This window comes from Oreochromis niloticus, linkage group LG23, assembly GCF_001858045.2.
Source record: "Oreochromis niloticus isolate F11D_XX linkage group LG23, O_niloticus_UMD_NMBU, whole genome shotgun sequence".
Classification (NCBI taxonomy): domain Eukaryota; kingdom Metazoa; phylum Chordata; class Actinopteri; order Cichliformes; family Cichlidae; genus Oreochromis; species Oreochromis niloticus.
In genome coordinates this window covers 42,922,222-42,942,363 of record NC_031986.2, presented here as the reverse complement: position 1 = coordinate 42,942,363, position 20,142 = coordinate 42,922,222, and the positions used below count along the sequence as shown (strand labels likewise).

Below are 20,142 nucleotides of genomic sequence, written 5' to 3'. Positions count from 1 at the left end.
GATAAAGGATGAAGATAAGTACATAAATTATATGTGCCTTAAAGTAAAAAATAAACGCTGAAGAATTTTAAATGTCGTTTGTGACTGGAGTGAACACTGTTGCCACCAGAGGGCAGCAAATCCACATCTGAAACTTGTCTCCAGCGTCTGTGAAAAGGTTTGGTGGCATTTTGAAAAGCAGCATAAAGTTTGCATATGAAGTCAAACTACATCTTCTTTAATCTGGATCTGCAAATTAAATTGAACCTGAAATAAAATCCGAGTTTGGGGGTTGCATTTTAATCATGACTAACACTAACAAGCTGCACATCATGTCTCTGAAGTCTTTTGAAGCAGTTCAACTCCTCCTCGCCAGTTTGATCAGGCCCGCCTCCTGTCAGCGTTGCTCCAGCACCAGATGCCGGCTGCTCTCCCACAGGGTGCACTCTTTCTTCAGTCTCATCAGTCTGCGTTCATTGTGACTCTGAAAAAGATGACCCATGAAGCCTAATCCGGATATTTGATGTCATGTTTTCACGCACTCTCTGATTTCTAAAATCAGAGGTAGGGCTATGACTTTTTCGTGCACCTGAATTTATTGGTGACGGGCTATTTGTTATTTCTTTTATCTACGAGCCTCACATAATGTATAAGTTAGGCTTTGTCATTGTGATAAGCTGCGCGTTTGTTCCATGGGGATCTGGAGGGCCAAAGCCCCTGGCTGAAAATCCCAGGTCCCAACTTGAGAGCAGTGCAGAGCAAAATGACAGACTGCAAGAGGAGATAGAAGGCCGACAGAACATTCTCTCCAAGGTAGGATAAATAGCTGACTTAATTTGTTTCCTTATATCCTGCATTGTACACTTTGTGAGCAAAAAATGAAAAGTTCCCGATTGCTGTTGGAAAATACATCCGTCCTCTTCTCTTTATAGCTGCTGGGTGATTATGACAAAGTGAAAGCCCTCTCGGAAGGCTCTGACTGTCGGTGTAAATGTGTTGTCAGACCCCTGAGCAGGAGCGCCTGTCGACGGATAGAAGAAGGGAGCGCCTCCGCGCAGGACTTCTACACCGTGGAGACCATCACTTCTGGACCGGAGTGCAAGTGCGCCTGCATCGCCCCACCATCAGCGGTCAACCCCTGCGAGGGAGAGTACAGGCTAAAAAAGCTTAGGGAAGCTGGGAACGAAAATGTGAAGGTGAAGTTTCCTCCTGACCGTTTATCATGCCAGAGCCTCCGGTATCCACAGGTGTTCATGCTCCAGAGATATCTGACTGTTGATTTGTAGATGGACCTGGACCCCTGGTGGCATGGATGTCTGATATTTATCAATTTCCGAAAAGGATAATCCAATATTTTATCACAACCAGACTCTGAGTTTGAATGGACTGGGGATGTACCTTCATGCATTCTATGATTTGAATTCTTTAACTTTAACGGAATTCACTTGATCATTTTTTTTTTAGCTGTCCACCATACTTGAGCTGCTGGAGGGATCCTTCTATGGCATGGATCTACTGAAGCTGCACTCCGTTACCAACAAGCTCATTGATCGCGTGGATCACATCGAAAAGGTAGCGCAACAGGAAACACATGCAAACTCTCACTAACAGGTGTGCTTGTAGTGGTGGCTTCTGGAGGTCCCGTTAAAGACTCCCTTAGGTGCTGTTTTCAGATTTACAAGAAGCTTGACCAGGAAGCAGTGCTCGGAATTTCTGTTACATGTGGAACTTTATCTGCCAGAGCTTTTCTTTGGATCTTTGGATCCTTTTTCTTAGTCAGTAAATTACCAGACATTTTTATACAGTATGTGTTTGTTGGGCTTTAGTCTATAAACTTACACAAGAGCAAAACTGTAATTACAGCACGAACATATAAAAGTTCCAAATTACCTAAAAGCAGCACATTTAATACATTACCTGAATGTTTATGTTTATGTTCTTCTCATATGGAGTTCGAGTGAAGCAGTTGGGAGTTTGCTGAACTCGCTAAACTCCATATACTGGAATGAGCCAATAGCAACATAAACCATCAAGTTTTTCCCCTCGAACAGGTGCAGCAAAATGAACCAGAGGGTTGCATGCTTATGCAGACGAGAGTATAACTCTCATAACTGAAAACACCTGTCAGAGTGTGCTGTCAGTCTGTTAGCCAAAAACTAAAGATAGGAGCCTGCACCTACCAAAGTTGAACCACAGAGTTGAAATGTGGTCTACAACTGGCTACAAGATGGTTTTTTATGTGTGTCATTGTTTGCTGCTTTAAAACTTTGACTGGTTTCCTGATTTAATTCATATTAATATATTAACCAAATAATTTTTCTCCCTCTGCTAGTGTTATGATTGCTGATCATTAACAAAAATATAACATTTATGTTAGTAGCTTGATGTATCCATGTTTGCATTTAGGCGGTGTCTCTCAATCCGTCTTTGGATGAGGTGAAGACCAGGGAAGGTCCTACTAGTCAAACAGGTTTAACTGAAAGCCCGACTCCGCTTCCCCATCAGCTTCAGGATGGAAAGATAGTTGGAGAGGTTAGCAGAGCAGCAGCATATCAAGACCCAGAGGTAAGTGTAACATCTTAACATGGATATATCACAGCCTTAACCTATTGAGACGCTGTAATAACATAGTAACTACATAACTACTGGGTTCCACAGATAATTATTTGCCTGTCTTTAGCACCATAGCAAACTCTGTCTCTGCTTGGTAACAGTTGGTGTAAAATGTGAATATTATCAAAGGGAAAGCAAAATACAGTAACTAACTATTCCCTATTCATTTCACAAACCAAGAAAGTTTTTAGTTTTTGTCATTAAATTACACAACAAATTATGCCTACATGAAGTACATTCATCTCTAACTAGCACTTTTTACTCCACTTGAGCATTTTATACGATGTGCTTCATTCACACAAGCGCTTTTGTCTGTCTAATATTCATACTTTAATGAACCCATCGAAGAGAAACTTGGGGTACAGTATCTTGTTCAAGAATACTTTGGCATGCAGACTGGAGCAGCCAGGGATCAAACCACCAACCTTTCAATTAGATGACCTGCTCTACCTCTCGAGATACAGCCCCAAACAGCTTACTCACCTGATGGCTTATACTCAGGCATATCTAATGTTATATTCAGAGCAATTATTTCCGTTTATAGCAAATGAATAGGTCACTTGTAGAGATGTGTGGTAATGCCATAAATAGTGAGCAAAGATGCTAATCACACTGATTGCTAAACTGTTTTAGCACTTGTCCTTTTCATAAATAAGGACAAAGATTTTGACACATCACAGCAGTAAAACTACTCAAATGAATGATGACTGAATTCTATTGAGCTGCGGTGGTTTCATGATTGTTTATTGTCATGACTTCCAGTTTCAGTCTCTGCAATGAAAGTCCTATTGATGATCTGAGGTCTTTGACCCCCTAAGTTTTCCTTCCTCTGTTTCATATACAGCTTTAGAGGTTAGTGGTTTAATCACCATCATGTCTTTGGGTATGATGCATCCACTGGAGGCTGAAGATGTGTAAATGTTAGAAAATACTTAAATGTAGAGAAAAATGAATGAAGCAAGGCGTATAGAGTGCTTTGAATACTCAGGTAGAGTAGCAAAGTGCTATATAAGAACCAGTCCATTTACTTTTCACCATGTTTGCATGCAGTTGGTGTCTCTGAATCCATCTGTGGATGAGGTGAAGTTTTGGGAGAGTACTTCTGTTCAAGCAAGTGTGACTGAAAGCCGACCTACTCCTCTTCCCCATCAGTATAAGGATGGGAAGGCAGTTGGTGAGGTCAGCAGGGCAGCAGCAAATCAAGACCCAGAGGTAAGTGTGACAATACTGATATCACAGGCTTAACCTACGGAGACGCTGTAATAACATATTAGTAACTAAACAACTACCGGGTTCTACAGGTAATTATTTCCCTGTATTTAGTGAAATAACTGTTTGCTTATTAACTATTTAAAATACAGCTACAGTAAAATCCTTTTCAACTGTAAATGTTTTTTACTAAAAATTAGTATACCTACATTGTTCAGTAAGTATTGCATCAAGTACTGCAGAATTGCAGTATATCATGCCATCATAGGTAATATACTGAGATAACATTGTATCAGGAGTCACTTTTGATTTGCTCCACTGATATTTCATATTGAATGCAATGCTTTGACTGAAGGAAACACGTATCAAAGAAGTGATCACAGTCAGATGTTTCTGTTTAGCCTGCTAACATTCCTCCAAAGCAAAAGGAACAATTACGTGTTCTTTCCACAAAGTCCTTCATAAAAATCATTGTCTCCATGATTAAGGCCCAGAAATGTGTAAAAGAAAGTTATTGATGTAATTGAAAGGGTTGGCAGGACAATAGCAGACCTCAGACCACAGAGCATACCGCTGGGCCCTGACAGCTTCAGTATAAACTTGAGAGCCCATCCAGGAGGATTGCATGGTCTTGGACTCTAAACACAATTGATTCACTAGAAAATTTACAGGAAACATCCAACAAGGTTATTAAAGTGACAGTAAAACAAGGCAAACGTTTTAGATTAGGTTTTTGATTAAAACTTTCCTCTGCACTTAGAGATAATTTGGGATCATTGCAACTTGTTGGAGTTTCAGCTCTTCCGTGCTATTCTTCTCACTAGATCTGAACACAGTTTCTTTGCCACACTCTGACTCATTATTTACACAACTCCAAATTTTCTTTTGATGGTAGTGAAAAATGAAAAAATAACATACTTTTTGAATAACATGTTATGATTCAAGATTTCACTAATATCTTTGTTACACCCATCCAAATTCTTGACAGCTGTTTGTACAGTTTATAGCCAAAGGGTCGTAATTGATCTCGTCTTAATACGGAGTGAATTATTTCCTTAGAAGTTGTGTGTTCCTTGTTGTCTAACAGGAAAAGTATGACGGGAAACCCTTCTTACGCACAGACGGCTCTGGTCAGATCATTGAGGTCGGACCTCAGGTGACCCTCAAAAGTAGCGCTGATAAGGAGGCTTCTCAGGTGTCAAAGGCTGGATCATCTGGAATGATTATCAGAGGAATGACTTTTTATAAATCTGAGCCTGATCCGATGGTGGCAGATGATGGGGAGCCTGGAGAGAACTGTGAGTCTAATCTGTCTGTTACCTTAAGTGGCATTAAAGCAACGAAGACTATAGAAAAGTGTTTATTTGGGATGTATAATTATATTAATTTGTTCAGTTCAGGATGTGTCGTAGCAGTGAGAGATGGTCACAGAAGCTTTGCTGGCTCTCAGCTAACAAACAGCAGAAATTTGATTGTATTTCAACTGTGCTTCTAACATTTTCTTGTGGTGCTCAAATCTTTTTCCTCCCTTTCTTTTAGTTTTTGAGTATCATGGTTTGAGCGGTGACGGCCCAGATAACCTCTTTATCGAAGAGAATCTGCTTCAGCCCAGATCTCCTCGGCCCTGGACCAGAGAAGGACTGAGATTGTTTCGACCAAAAACAACAGGTCCTTTGCACACGCCTAAGAAGACCAGCCAATCAAAAAACACAAAAGAAACTGAGCCCATCTTAAAAACTCATCAAAGCTTTATCAGTGCCATGGGAACCACATCAGTGGATGTGTCTTCAGTTGCACAGAGTGACACATCCACGGTGAGAAGCATCAGCTTTGGACCACCCATCGCAGAAAACAAACAAAGGACCACGAACATCGCGCCTCAGACTACTCAAACAGTCACTGCTGGAATCACCAACAGGCCAGTCCCTTCGCTGACTGAAGCAGCAGACATTTCGTTAAGTATTACTCAACAGAAAAAGAACAAAACCTCAGTCCAAGCCTCTGAAAATACAACGACGGAGGAAAATGTACAAACATTCACAACAACAAATACACCCACCAGTGTGAAGGAACCCTCTGGTCTGGAGCTAAACCACCAATTGCAAACCATAGCTGGCAGTACTTCAGCTAATCCAGGTTCTGTTGAACTAAATCCAACAACAAAGCCTTTAACTACCAGCCTGGAGTCTACTATGACCCTCACAACCCACGCTGGCCCGACCACAGCACCAGTACATCCCACAACAGCTTCCACAACTGCTACCTCCACACAGGCTGCTACTACAAAACAACCAGAAGAAACAACATCCACCGACGTTTCAGGCTCAGATTTGCCACAGACACCAACAGCTTTGCTTCCTGCAGCATTAACTACCTCGTCTTCAACCACCACCACCAGCACTACTACCACCACTACCACTACCAAACAGGCTGCTCAGGTCAAACAGAGATACAAAATCAGCTGGGAAGAGGAAGGACACATGGAACTAGACGAACCGATGCAGAGGCATGAGGAATCCAGGCCAAAGAAACCTGGTAAATGATAAAGAACTTTGTGCCATCTGTGGCCACCTGCAGCCAGAGCCAGTGTATAGCCAGAAATTATTGTCAGCATGTGCCACTTCAAAAGTACGGACTTACCTTTATGTTTGTCACGCACATTTTCATTTAGAGAAACAGAAACTGATATTTGTTTGTGAATGACCGAACTTTACAAGACAGGGCTCTCTTCTCTGTGTTACCCCTCCCCTTTCCGTGATTCAAGCTGGTTAAAACAAAAGCCTTTAATTGTTTTCAGACCCTTTGACGTAGGTCTGGATGATGTTAAAGTGCCTTTAAAACTTTACTCAGAGCTCTCTGTCTTCTTTACAGAGGAGTGCAAGGACACTTTGGCAACAATCTCCGAGCCAGTCACTCACAACACCTACGGCAGAAATGAGGGAGCATGGATGAAGGATCCAAAATCTGATAATGGCAAAATTTATGTGACAAACTTCTATTATGGAAACAACCTTCTGGAATTCCGCAACCTGGAAGTTTTCAAGCAAGGTAAGAATGTGAGCTTTTTGGAGTTAGAACTAGCTTTAATTTGACATTTTTTGATAAGATTATGTAATAAATCTCATCTTCTACGTATCTTTTCAAGGCCGTTTCAGTAACTCTTACAAGCTTCCTTACAACTGGATTGGCACAGGCCATGTGGTCTATGGCGGGGCCTTCTATTACAATCGCGCCTTCTCCCGTGACATCATCAAGTTTGACCTACGACAGCGTTACGTGGCTGCCTGGACCATGTTGCACGATGCCCTGTATGAAGACTCATCGTCGCCTTGGGATTGGCGTAGCCACTCGGACATCGATTTTGCCGTGGACGAGAGCGGCCTGTGGATCATCTACCCGGCGCTGGATGATGAGGGCTTCTTACAGGAAGTGGTTGTCCTAAGTCGACTGGACCCCTCAGACCTCACCATGCAAAGGGAGACCACTTGGAGAACGGGGCTCAAGCGAAACCACTTCGGGAACTGCTTCGTTGTGTGTGGCGTCCTGTATGCTGTTGACAGCTATAACCAAAGAGACGCCAACCTGGAATATGCCTTCGACACACACACAAACACTCAAATGATTCCCAGAATGCCCTTCATCAACAACTACACCTACACCACCCAGATTGACTACAATCCTAAGGAGGGTGTTTTGTACGCATGGGACAATGGACACCAAGTCACATACAACATAAAGTTTGCCTATGTTGATGCTCAGTAAAGATCTGTTTTAAGTGTAATTATTAATACTGTGGTTTATGGATTGTAGATCAGTCCACATGGCTTTATGTATGGAGAGAACGGAGGGGCCAAATGTATAAAATTCAATATATTGTGTTCAAAATTGTTCTTATTAAGATTTTTTTTTTGTATTTCTACTTAAAATAAGTTAATAAGACTTACTCCTCAGTCCACACATCAAGTTGAGTTCTATACTCTCATCAGCCACTTTATTAGGTATACACTGCTGCCTTAATTCTTCATGGCACAGACTCAAGAAGATGCTGGAAACATTCCTCAGATTTTGGTCCATATTGACAGGATAGCTACACACAGTTGCTGCACATTTATTGGCTGTACCTCCATGACGGCAATCTCCCATTCAACCACATCTCAAAGGTGGGTTGCGATCTGGTGGCTGTTGATGCCATTTCAAGTTAACTAGTAAACAGTGAAGTAACAGGGAACTCATTGTCATGTTTAAGAAATGACTTTGAGTTCATCTGAACTTTGTGACAGGAAGCAGCCACCAAAGGATGGGTACACTGTCGTCATAAAGAGATGGATATGGTGAGTAATAATACTCAGGGGCACAAAATTGGAATAGAGCCTTTTGGTACTTTAAGGAGAGTGTGCCAAGAAACTCCCACAAGCATGGATGGCTCTTTCATGTTGTTTACACCAAATTTTGACCCAATCATCTGAAAGTTCCAGCAGAAATGGAGGCTCAGACTAAGAAATGTTCTTTTCAATCTTCTATAGTGCAATATTGATTAGTCTGTGGAGACTGTAGCCTCAATTTCTTGGTCTTTGCTGATAGCACCCAGTATGGTCTTCTGTTGTCGTAGTCCATCTGCTTCAAGGTACAACATGTGCAATCAGACATGCTCTTCTGCATAGCTCGGTTTTAATGAGTGTTTGTTTGAGTTACTGATGCCTTGCAACAGCTCATACAGTCCTCTGATCTCTGGTATCGCCAAGGCATTTAGAACTGCTGCAAACAGGATATTTTCTCTTTTTTTTTGGAGCATTCTCTATAAAGCCTACATATGGCTACGTGGGAAAACCCCAGTAGTTCAGCAAAAATATACAGACCAGCCGACCTGACAACAACAACCACGCCAAGTTCTGCAAAGTCTCCTAAATCACCTTTCCCCCATTGTAATGTCTAGTTTCACCAGATGGATAGGGCCGTTTCCCCATGCCTAAATGCACTCAGCTGCTGCAGTTTGATGGGCTGCATTAATAAGCAGTTGAACAGGTGTACCTAACAAAGTGGCCGGTGAATGAACATTGGAATGCTACAAAAGAGTAGCTGAATAATGTCGAAATGTTTCTGATCAACAGCTCTGTTCAAAGAAACAGAATTCATACACAGTTTTGTATCCTTTTTGAACTTTCAGCCTTATTTGCCACACATCCTTCCTCACATGAAAGTGCTTACTCCCTCCATATCAGACTGCTTTGAGGAGACTGCAATAAAGTTTTGAGATGCTAACAGAAAATGTCTTCATTGTCTGGCTAAACACGGATAATACCTAATTGGCTCTAATCATAGCTTGCACGTATTAATTAAACTCAAATGCTGTGAGGATAGAAGGAAACCAGGCAGGAAAGGACTAAAAAGAAAAGAACATAAATACAGACATAAAATGAATGACTGTTCAAACCTGTAATTTAAACCACTGTTACTGGTTGTAAAGTTATTGTGGGAGAAAATACCCTGGAACGGCTTTTCTACCTGAGGAAAAAAACAAATGTATTCTGTTTAGGGTTTCCCCCAACAGCTCAACAGATACGAACACACGGCTACAGAAAATCCAGTGTTTATTTTGGTTTCTGCACATACATAAAAAAAAAATAAAACAAGTTTTTTTTATTGTACTTTTTCTTTGCCCCCATATACAGCAGGGATGCAGCGAAAACACTGTGGTGACCCAAATGTATTTCTGTAAGCAGAAAGGAATTTACACACAAAGAGAAGGCCTGTGTTGGTAAAGAAAGAAAAAACAGCACAGCACAATCCTGCAACGAAAAGAAATTCACTTTTAGAGATACAGAGAGGACTTCGCTTTATCGCTATGTACAGGAACAGGAAACGGGTTACTAATTCTGATCACATATTTTTATCTATTTATTTTATGTGATTTATTATATAAGATCTGTCTCTATTCATAGCTTAACAAAAAAACAAATATAAGAAATTAAAAGCCAGAACAGTACATCCAATGTTCTGCATTAATTGTGCAAATTTTACCCTCAAATTAGCAAAACAAATCATAGACCATCATAATTAAACACAAAAATGCAACTGTTCTCAAATGCAGTAAATAAAAGCAGGAGCTGTGTGGACGGAGAAGTACTCACAGTTTGTTTTTTGAAACCAGTGGTTAAACATCAGGCCTTTTACTGTAACTATTAAGTGTTTATGCAACTGAAAAAGGCATTTTTTGCCATTATATCAATTGGGATTTATCGTCTCATAAGTTCAAGTTAGTAAGTTGAAATTTTGATATAGAAAACTGAAACTTGTTGAATGTTTTTATTTCAGTGGCAAAAACGAGCTTTTATAAGATATGATGAAGCTTTTTTTATGCCCTGGGATAAAATTTGAAGATGTCCACACAGTGAACTGAATAGAAGCTAGTTTTTATGCATAAATAGATTTTCTATCTGCCATTTATTATTTCATATATAAAACATGTTTTTCGGAGGCAACAGGAATAACAAAAAAGCATTTAAAAAAAAATCACCAAAATAAAAATGAACTAAAGCTAAAGAAAAAAAACAACTTGACTTCTGAATTTTTCAAAGGAAAAAAAATGAGGGAATTGGATTAAACCACAGATGTTTGCTGTTACAAAATAACAGCAATAAATATGTACAGTATCCAAACCTTTCCATGAATATAGAAACACAGTGAAGACCCGAAAAAATTAACTGGTGAAAATCTTCATCAACAGCAATAGAAACCAGCAGATAACAGAGCAATTAGCCAGATAGCGTTCAAAGATCACTTAACTTCCTGAGTTTGTGCCTCTGTTGCTGCAGATAACACATCTGTCATGTCTGACTACATCACTGATAAGATTTGCTTTATTCAGAGACAGAAAGAAATTATTATAGCACTCCATTTTGTAGCAATCAGATACATACAAACATAGGTCATTTTAAATAAAAATGCATTTTTAAAATGTATTTAATGTTTTTTAAGCACACACACACACACACACACACACACACACACACACACACACACACACACACACACACACACACACACACACACACACACACACACACACACACACACACACACACACACAGCTTTGGAGCTTGTGCAGAAAAAAAAGAGCCGACTGAAAGTAAGCTGTAAGGGGAAAAAGTATTTGTGTTATGATGGGGTAACTCAAGGTTCAACGCTCTGCCCCCTGCCGCTAAACAATTACCCTTACATAAAGCATCTGGGGTTACACGGGTAAGTCAGCGTTGCCACACAAAGAGCTAGTCTGCTGCTGCTTGGACCCCATTACAGTCCAGCTCCAGAAATCAGCCAGAAAGGGGCTGAACGGTGAGGACAAATTGAGCCTCCTTTGTAACCTCCAATGACTAGTTTTCTGCAGAGCACATTCATACAAATAAAAATGAGAAAAATTATTAACTGAGGTGTTATCTTGTGCTTGCCTTTATGAGTTTTAATGAGGGGTGTAAAGAATGCAGGAGTCGCTGATGATCTTACGCAGACCCCATTAGCACACCGACAGGAGGCGCAGACTTGTTCTCTGCTGGGGAGTTCTGGTAAAACGTGTCACTGCGGTTCACCCGGAACAGAGGCGGGATACTGGAAGATCTGATGTGGAGGATCCTGGTGTCTGTTACTTCACAGTCAATCTGCATCATCACCTCAAAGTCTTTGTCCCTTATAATGCTGTCTGTAAGGCAAGAAAGGGAGAAGAAGGCTGTGAGCTCACAATCTACAAACAAAGTTAGGGTACCTTCATTTTTGTGTTTGCTCGAGTGGAGCGGGTGGAAGTGTACTGAGTATTGTTTGAGACAGTTGACATTAGGTAGGGGGGATAACTGCAGGGAGTTTGGGTGGAGGCTAGGCTACACAGATGGAGTCCAGAGGTGAGTCACACGCTGGATTTCTCCATCGTGGAGATAAACAAAACATCTCTAACTAAGAGCAGGACATGCGAACTGGAAAAGGAGGAAAGAAGAAAAGTCTGGCGAGAGGGTGGGAGAAAGAAAGAGTGATTGCAGATGATGAGTCAGGATGCTTCTTGCTGGGCTGAGAGACGAAAAGAAAGTTTGGCAAAGCTGAAAAGTCAGAAAGTTTTCGGCGCTGATGAGTCAGGCTATTGTGTTTGAAGAAACCCGGGGAAAGCAGATGGTGTACAGTGCACAGACAACGTTAAATACTGTATGTTTCACAGAGTCATCTGAAAGCTTGACCTACAAATAAGCAATCTGCTTTTATTTTGGGAAATTAAAACTTGGAAAAAGATACTGGACTTCATACTAGTGGTTCATGGTTTGTGGTATCCAGCAAGATGTCTACACTCAGCCTGGGGGAAAAAACACCCTTTAAAGTGGACATTCTTATAAACTTCTTATGGGAAGAAATGGGAATTAAAACATGTTGAAGGATCGCTTATATATTCACATTAACAAATAACTCAAATAACTTGTGGCTTCTTTTGTGTGGGGGGTTGAGATAAAATTCCCCATATGGATCACACACAATCCAAACAGCCTGCAAAGATCTTTTAAAAAGCTTTGGTCGTTTTTCCAGATACCTGTGCAAGCCATCAGCTTCCTAATCTTTTGTCAGGACATACATTTGGAGGCATTGGGAGTTCATCTGATTGTACATAGGCTATAAAATAGCTCTTTCTCAAGATGGAAGATTCCACTGATGTTCATATCATTAGACAGCTAGTACCGGTAATTCTGAGCATGACTTCATCTGCTGATAAACCTCTGATTTTGCACCTGCACTGAAACCAGAGCTTTTCCAGAGCTTCAGTGTTTCAGCAGACATCTCTGGAAGTCATTCTCTGCATCTGGATTTGTCGCTTTATGACCATCTCAATTTAGGTCTGAAGGAGACTGGAAAAATTAATCACGTATATTGCGGCTCGATCAGTTCAAGGTCCTGTGCCTCTCAGAGGCTGGACTTATCACAGTGAGTTCACACATTTTTCGCCTTTTACGTTCAAAAGCAATAAAATTCACCCACGCCAAGGAACGCAGCTTTTGCTGCTACACTTGGTCTTATGTGACCACTTGCTTGCAGAGTTCAGCTTATGTTAGCAGACATTAGATGAATAAATACTGTTTTTGTTCAGCCAAGCGGTTACTTGAGCTAAATGCTAAAAACAGCCTACTAACATGCTGTGTTTACCATTTTAGTTCTATTTGTCAATTAGTGCTCCTGTAAATACAAATACTCACTATTTCAGTCGCACTTTGTTATTCCTTAATGAAATGACTGCACTCATACACCTACTTTTTAAGTGTACAGTAATGACCCTGTAATTTCTGGGCTACTGCCTAAATCATTATCCAAATTGAGGACTTGCATGTAATACTCGACTCTGTTTACATCAGTCTTTCACCAGAATGCCAAACTGTGTAACTTCTTTTTAACTAACAGCTTGTGAGGCCTGAACAGTGAAAGAGGAAACACACAAACACACAGCTTTCAAATAGCAAATCTTTGAAGAGGCTGCCAGATCTGCCATCCTGCTCTGCGTGGTCTCATTTCCTCCTTATACTGGTACCATCTGGATCTGTTTCAGAAACCTTCAGCGTCACAGCGAGCTGGTCTACGCTGATAAAGGCCTGATGTCTGGCAGCGGTGCATCTGAGGAAACCTGAGAGTGCATCTCAGGAGGATGTTGGCTGCCAGATTGGAACAAACTCTAAGGATATGTTCATGAAGGAAGGCCTTTTATTTTGTTTACATCAAAAGGAAGCATTATTCATCAGCAAGTATGCTCCCAAACTAAATAATGTGATTTAGGACAATGAAAATAAATGGAGGGCCACATGCACACAAACCATCAGTCCAGTTTTAATGAACTTTTCCAGTATGCTCGCCTTTAACTTACTAAACTACAAGCTATCATTCTACAGTAGAATGTAAGACTCAATTAGAAGCAAAAAAAAGTAATGCTCACCATTAGAAATAAAGAATAATACGCTTAGGTTTGACTTAGTAACTGCCAGTTGTGAGGGAAAAAACAAGTGTACTCCCCAACTGGCTGGTGAGAAGTTGCTAGCAGTAGTTGGGAAATCAATTGCTAAAGCCCCTGCAGTCTGTGAGCCCTCGGCCTTTGTTGATCACTAGGGAAACGTTTATATTCTGCAACTGGTTTGTGAGTGGTTGCTGGTAGTCTTTAGTGTGAAATCAGTCACTAAGAGGTAAATGGTGCTGCAGCGAAATCCTCCTTTTTAACTCACCAGCAGGTTGCTGCGGTCATTTCCATAGAAAATGCCATTTCTGCCAACCGTTCTGGATACAGAGACTGTCTGCCTTCAAAGTAAAAAAGCTGCACCTTTCAAAATGTGTTGGCTGCCATGGGACAGCAAAACCTTTATTTTGAAGGGAAATGTTCTCCATTTCCAGTTTGCATCAGAATATTTTGAGTTTTCAAGTTGGGGAATACCTTAGCAAGCAGAGGTTTCCAGAGGGATCACTGACTGGTCTCTATGACTGAAGCCTTACTGAATTCAACCAACAAGTGGTTAAGATTTATCTGAACCGCAGCGGTCAATGATGGACCAAACAACTCATTTCTAAAGGCACATAATCACTATAGTCACTGGAGTCTTATTTTTCTGGAGTGGCTTGAGTTAAACATTTGGTTTGGTGAGAGTGCTCTCCATTTCTGAGCACTGCTGTTTAGATTAGGCAAGTAGGAAAATCTGACCCTCAAGTCAATCAGCAGTATAGAGCTGTACATTGAACCCCCAGTGAAAGGCAGCCTGTTGGCTACAGTGCACATGTATAATCTCACAGAAGTAAAAATAGACTGCAGTGCGTCTCATACGTCCATCCACCTGTAAGTGATGTCAGCCCTGAAAAATTCCCCTCTTTCAAACACATCACTTCCAATTGATGGAGCTACTTTCAAACTCAGAGGATTACTGAATAAACACACCCCACAGCCCTCATAAGGAGCCACTGCTGTGGCTGATACATTTTTAGAGAAAATCAAATATGTCTAGGTTAAGTAACTCTACAGAATCCTATGAAATGTGGACGTTAGATCAAAAACTCCATCTTTAATGTTCAGTTATTGACCAAGACAGACTAAATGATCACTCCAGATTAGCCAAGCCTATCCATCTCCTCCAGATGAAAACTATTTAGTGACTAGAGAAAGAAAGCATTCTTAAAGCAGAGCAGCAACAGGGAGCTGGAAGGAATTATCTTCCAGTACAGCACAATTACTCTCCAGTAAGAGGACAGTGTTTCTCCTTCTCTCAGGGTCTCACCCAACTAAATATACATACATTTGCACTTAAACACTTCAAAGGTCCAAACAAGGACAGCATAAATCTAAAATGCTACTTGAAGGCTGCTATCTGTGCAGCACATGGAGCTCCATATCTAAAAGGAAAGAGGACCGTGTGGGGATTGTGCTTCAGGAGAATTACTGCATCCTTTGCTTTGTCAGCCTTCCCTGTCTTGGTTTTTGATTAGTCCTCAATTTTCAGTCACAAGGCAGGAGCAGTTGTGTTATTTCTGAACATAAAACGGGTGTTAGCCCTCTCCCTAGGAACTACCACATCATCGAGCCAACTTATTACACACAAAGACACGAACAGACAGGCATTAACCCGGTGTTTTGAATTTGTAACTCAATTCAAGCGTCCATGACAGATCATGCAAATTTGAGACCTTTGTTGAGCAATCGAGAATCTTTCCAGACCTGACGTTTCTTTATAAACGCCACCTTTGTTTGGCCATTTCAACAATTAGCTGACAAGGACATCTTGGATTTCAGTATTCACTGCTTATTTCAATGGTTTCGTTTGACTGGCATGGACCTTAACATTCCTCCCTGACAAGACCAACCAAGAACAATGTTTACCTCCATCTATCTTCACCTAACACCCATCTCACAGAAAAAAAAAATCTAAATGGCCTCGTCTCTTCTGCTGAGTGAGCGGCTCATATTTCACCGACTCACTCCTCCCAGGGATAGCTGAAACATTAATCAAACTGGATGCTTCTCCACTCCCAAGTATGAAGTTAACAGAAAAACAAAAACGTTCTCAAATAAGAATGACAACAGTGTGGTGTATTCCTATTTGCTTACATCAGACATAAACACAGCCCCTCTTGAGTGTGTTCTCTTTCAGCTCACTTTTACAGGTGCTTTGTAAAAATCAGGCCACCTGTTACTGAAGCATCTAATGACCTGACTTTGATAGAATGCACTGATAATCCTGCAGATCTGACAGCCGTGAAGGAAAGTCTCGATGAGGTCATGGATATCAAAAACACGCATACACCAATTTGTCAATAATATGAGAATATACGCACAAGTTCAAGTCTACGCTTTCTGCTGATCGAGTGTTTGTTTTTGAAGGCAAGTGGTGAAAAAAAATGAGCGACTACAACCCAAACGGATTGGTGGAAAGCAGCCCCCAGAATGCAACCAAGCACGCTCTGACTGCCACCCACTTTGTCCACAGCTGTGGACCGCAAGAGCGTTTTCAAGAGTAAACTGAGTTAGATGAGCTGTGTCTCTGCTCTACAATCTGAAGCGGACCTGAAATTTGCTTGAAGTTATTTGATTATTAAATGACAAGTTATTATGTGACTCAGTAACAATGAATGAATTGACCAGTGTACTCTGAGCAAAGTGCTTAGACTTTCAAGTAGGTTTAATAGTCAAGTGATCCACTCCAGGCAAGAAAAAAGGTTCTTCACTTATTTCTTTGCTTAACTGCTGCCTGTTGTTTAATTTGCTTCTAAACTAAAACCTTAAACACACAAAACCACAGAAGTAAAACCCAAAAAATGAAAACACACTCTTGTTCTAATAGAATTTCTAGCCCCTGTTAAAAAGAAAAACTTAATCGGGCACATTTTTATCCCCAGAGTTTTCTGTAAACGTCTTAGGTCACAAGTAATGCATTCTCGTGGGCAAACGTGATTGAGAATGTGAACCCGGTCTGCCTTTTATCTGTTACATCGCGCTGCACTTCCAAACTGTTGTGTCTGTGCTGCACCTCTTACCATTTATGTTCATGGCTGGCAACACGACAGACATCTTGGGTGGACTTCCTTTATTGTGGCTGGTGGCAGGAAGTAGGAGATGATCCTGAGAACAAAGAAGAGAAGGTTGGAAACTGGAGAACGCAACAAACTCAAAGCAAACAAAACATTTGGCTTGTATGTGTTTGATGATAAAGATGCAAGTCCTGTCACAATAAGTTTAGAGCCTTTTCTTAAAGAATACACACAACCAGCTTCAGCAGATTAACGAGGCTTCTGTCATCACAGGCAAGATAATAGGTGGAAGCTGGAAGATGTTACAAGTTACTTTGTATTATTTATCAGAGCATGAAGCAGTTTTTAACAGATGAGTAAAACTAGCAAAGCAAATACACAAATAAATTAATTAATAATAATGATAACAAAAACAAAGAAAATGAGGAGATTAAGACATAACAGAGTCTAAGAATGAAACAGGATGACAAAAGATGGTTCTTATTCTTTTCCCAGTTTGTGAGGCAAGAAAATATTTGTGAACCCTCAGAGGCTGAGAAAACCTAAACAGCTACATCGACGCCTGTTAAAGACAATATTATGTGACTGGTGTAACGTTTTAACAACAGGGAACCTCAGCAGGTAACTGTGAGGTTCTGGTGGCTTACCAGCCACCCAGAGACCAAATGTAAACAGGTTACAAAACTCTGCATGAGTGACATGAAAAATTAAGGTTGCTAAGGTGGCGGCAGACAGGAATATCGGTCCAGGAGATGGATTACAAAAAACAAACAGGACAGGGCAATGAGAGTTTCTTTTTCATAACAGTGAATACGAGAGTGTGCTTCGTAGTTTCTGTAACGTAGTTTCAAAATGGTGCAAAAATTCATAAAGAATTTTGTTTCGGTTAAGTGTATGTTGTGATCTATGCTCATGGGAACTAAATGTAAGCTGTGAGCCACCAAAGGTGAAATTATGTGTTAAAAATGACGACGTGTCTGTGATTGGAGAGTGGAAGGAAAAACAGAAAACACCAGCCACATTACTGCTCCTCATCAGGGGCTTGACAAGTCCACATGACAGCTGATGCTGCCATAGCAATGGCTGAAAGCTGGCAGTGTTTCCATCACGTTGCCCCAGTGCACACTTACATAAAGCCACAGGCGCCAAAACAGCATCATAAGTGACACAGGGCCACAAAATGACGGCAGAGTAAGACACGCCAGGACGATTCTTTCTTTAGCTTGCTGAGAGTTGTGTTTTCCATCGTCTTACCTCATTTACTACTTAAATTAAGACACAGGTGCTAACACATCTGCACGGCCTTAAGCTGCCTTCACCGAAACGTGACCCTTTTGCAACATACTGTACAGAGTGACTTCAACTGCTGGAAGGTGCAAGAACAGACCATAATGAAAAAATATTTTTGCCTCAAGGGACGAAAGTCAAAAAACTTTTGTGACTGGCTTTAAAATATAAACAATTTAATCCAGAACTTTGGCAGTCTTGTAATAACATCATACCAACTGGAACAAAAAAAAGCATTCCTGCTTTGTCAGACACACACACCCCGAAACCCAGGAAACCAAATACAGGCAAATAAACTGAGAGAGAAAAGCTAACAAAGGTCTGTGAGAATTAAAAAAAGGTCACACTGAATGACTGGCTTGTAACTGAAACACTTTACATGAAGTGTCTATTTATCATTTTGTCCTTCTTTATGTTTTTGTCATATTCATTAAAAAAGTATTTTTAATGCCATTTCCAGTTGAATAAAATCAAGATAAGATCTGAAAACACACACAAAAGAGAGGAATGGGCTGAAATGTGGAAAACGCAAGTGTAAGAGAAGCACTTGAATAAAGTGCAATTCACCTTTAAAGAGTTCAAAATCTAAGAAACAAATTCCTCAATCTAACAAATCTACTAAGCGCTTCATTATTTTTATTTTTTTCCCCTTTCTTTTCAGCTCCTGAACAATAATAATAATGATAGTAATAATAATAATAATGATAATAATAATGCCTTTTTTGTAAGGAAGGACTGGTTAATCAAACTAAAAAGCTGCCCTAAATTTACTTTTAAACGATTCAAATTTTTTAAAATATCCACTAAGACGACTTTCCTTTTGCCTAAAAACTTTTGTGGTTGAAAGTTTAAGAAAAAAGAGAGAGAGAGATTATTACCTGTAATGTTAATGGTTTCTGACATAAAGTTGTATTTTACTTTTCACTTGGAGAAACCAGATCACCCTCCTCCCCCTGCATCACAAAGCTGCTACAAACTAGAGGCCGGCTCCTTGACCTGCAAAGACCTTCACCTCGGGTACACCATTGTTCCCTTTGTCCTTGTCGTCACTATGCCAACCTAAAGCCAAACCTTTGTGTCTCGATCTTTGGCTACATATGTCAAAATTCTCAGCACCCTGAGCTTACCTTCACCGAGATTAACCAGCAGTCTAGAGTAGGAACATTCTTAGCCTTTCCAGTTAAACTCGGTCCAGCTTAATTAGCACCGACCACAGAAAAAAGAAAAAAAATGAAAAGAGAGAACAAAAAGGTGTTCCAGCTTCAAAAGAGTTTTTGATAGCCAATTTAATAATATCTTAATGGTATAACTTTGGAAGCTGCTGTGCGTTTTTGTTGTTCAGTGAGATGGCAAAGAATAAAATTCCTGTAAAACTCAAAGGAAAAAGTTTACCGTGAACCAAATTAGTTTCCCTTTTTTCCTGGTTAGAATGAAGGGATGAAAGGCAGATATGAATATCACGTCCCACACATCAAGATAAGACTACAAGCCACATTTAACCGTACATTTATATAGTGCTTTGTTCTATGAACTTGCAGGCCAATTTAAATCACCAATAAACCAAACATGCATGCTTTCCAGAAAACTGGAATGGCCGATGGAAGCCCGTAACGGCACTGGCAGACTCCACATAGAAAGGTTCGAGCAGAGCTTCTTGCTGTGAGATAACAGTAATAACCAGTACCCCCCTGGCACTTAGTCTCAAATTTAAATCCCTTGCTTAATTTTGGTTTAATGACAAATCACAATCTGACCAGATTCAAACGGAATGAAATCGGTTTAGTGTTGATGTGTAAAAACTTCCAGCTGTATTTTGCTTCACGTGCCTAATTCACCCATTCACCTCAGCTAGAAACAAGTCCAAACTTACCCTACGGAAAGACACGACATAGAAGGTGTCGCCGCGGCGGTTCAGCTCATCAAAGAAGTCGGTGTACGTGTGACGAGGGGCGTAGTACACCTGCAGCTCACTGCCAGGATTCCTGTGGAAGAAACACAGATAGGTATGAAAAAAACAGTTGTCAGCGAAACATGGTAGCA

At 40.6% G+C, this 20,142-nt stretch overlaps 2 protein-coding genes across 4 annotated transcripts in view; one reads left to right on the top strand and one right to left on the bottom strand.

Annotated features, from left to right (window-relative positions):
* The first annotated feature begins 214 nt into the window (after positions 1 to 214).
* Positions 215 to 9,962, top strand: olfml2ba (olfactomedin-like 2Ba). Of its 3 annotated transcripts, none has more exons than XM_003440028.5 (9): positions 215 to 792; positions 912 to 1,175; positions 1,444 to 1,551; positions 2,386 to 2,544; positions 3,643 to 3,804; positions 4,889 to 5,099; positions 5,341 to 6,336; positions 6,673 to 6,849; positions 6,947 to 9,962. In XM_003440028.5, exons 1-9 carry the CDS (start codon positions 625 to 627, stop codon positions 7,561 to 7,563), a joined length of 2,862 nt encoding a protein of 953 aa, XP_003440076.1. In that variant the 5' UTR covers positions 215 to 624; the 3' UTR covers positions 7,564 to 9,962. The 3 variants fall into 3 exon arrangements, with proteins under 3 accessions (XP_003440076.1, XP_019207104.1, XP_019207105.1); XM_019351559.2 differs by having other exon boundaries at positions 4,886 to 5,099; XM_019351560.2 differs by having other exon boundaries at positions 652 to 792; positions 983 to 1,175; positions 4,886 to 5,099.
* The window catches only part of atf6 (activating transcription factor 6), a 28,880-nt gene continuing 18,410 nt past the window's right edge, over positions 9,673 to 20,142 (bottom strand). Inside the window, exons 14-16 of the mRNA XM_003440029.5 lie at positions 19,973 to 20,084; positions 16,822 to 16,906; positions 9,673 to 11,494 (exon numbers count right to left, since the gene is read on the bottom strand). Of these exons, the coding sequence (XP_003440077.1) occupies positions 11,298 to 11,494; positions 16,822 to 16,906; positions 19,973 to 20,084 (394 nt within the window). The 3' untranslated portion in view covers positions 9,673 to 11,297. The remainder of the gene's footprint in view (positions 11,495 to 16,821; positions 16,907 to 19,972; positions 20,085 to 20,142) is intronic.

Coding starts and splice junctions, on each gene's coding strand:
- olfml2ba (XM_019351559.2), top strand. CDS start 625: ATGTATAAGTTAGGCTTTGTCATTGTGATAAGCTGCGCGTTTGTTCCA. Junction 2,545..3,642: donor CAGCATATCAAGACCCAGAG/GTAAGTGTAACA, acceptor GTTTGCATGCAG/TTGGTGTCTCTGAATCCATC. Junction 3,805..4,885: donor CAGCAAATCAAGACCCAGAG/GTAAGTGTGACA, acceptor CTTGTTGTCTAA/CAGGAAAAGTATGACGGGAA.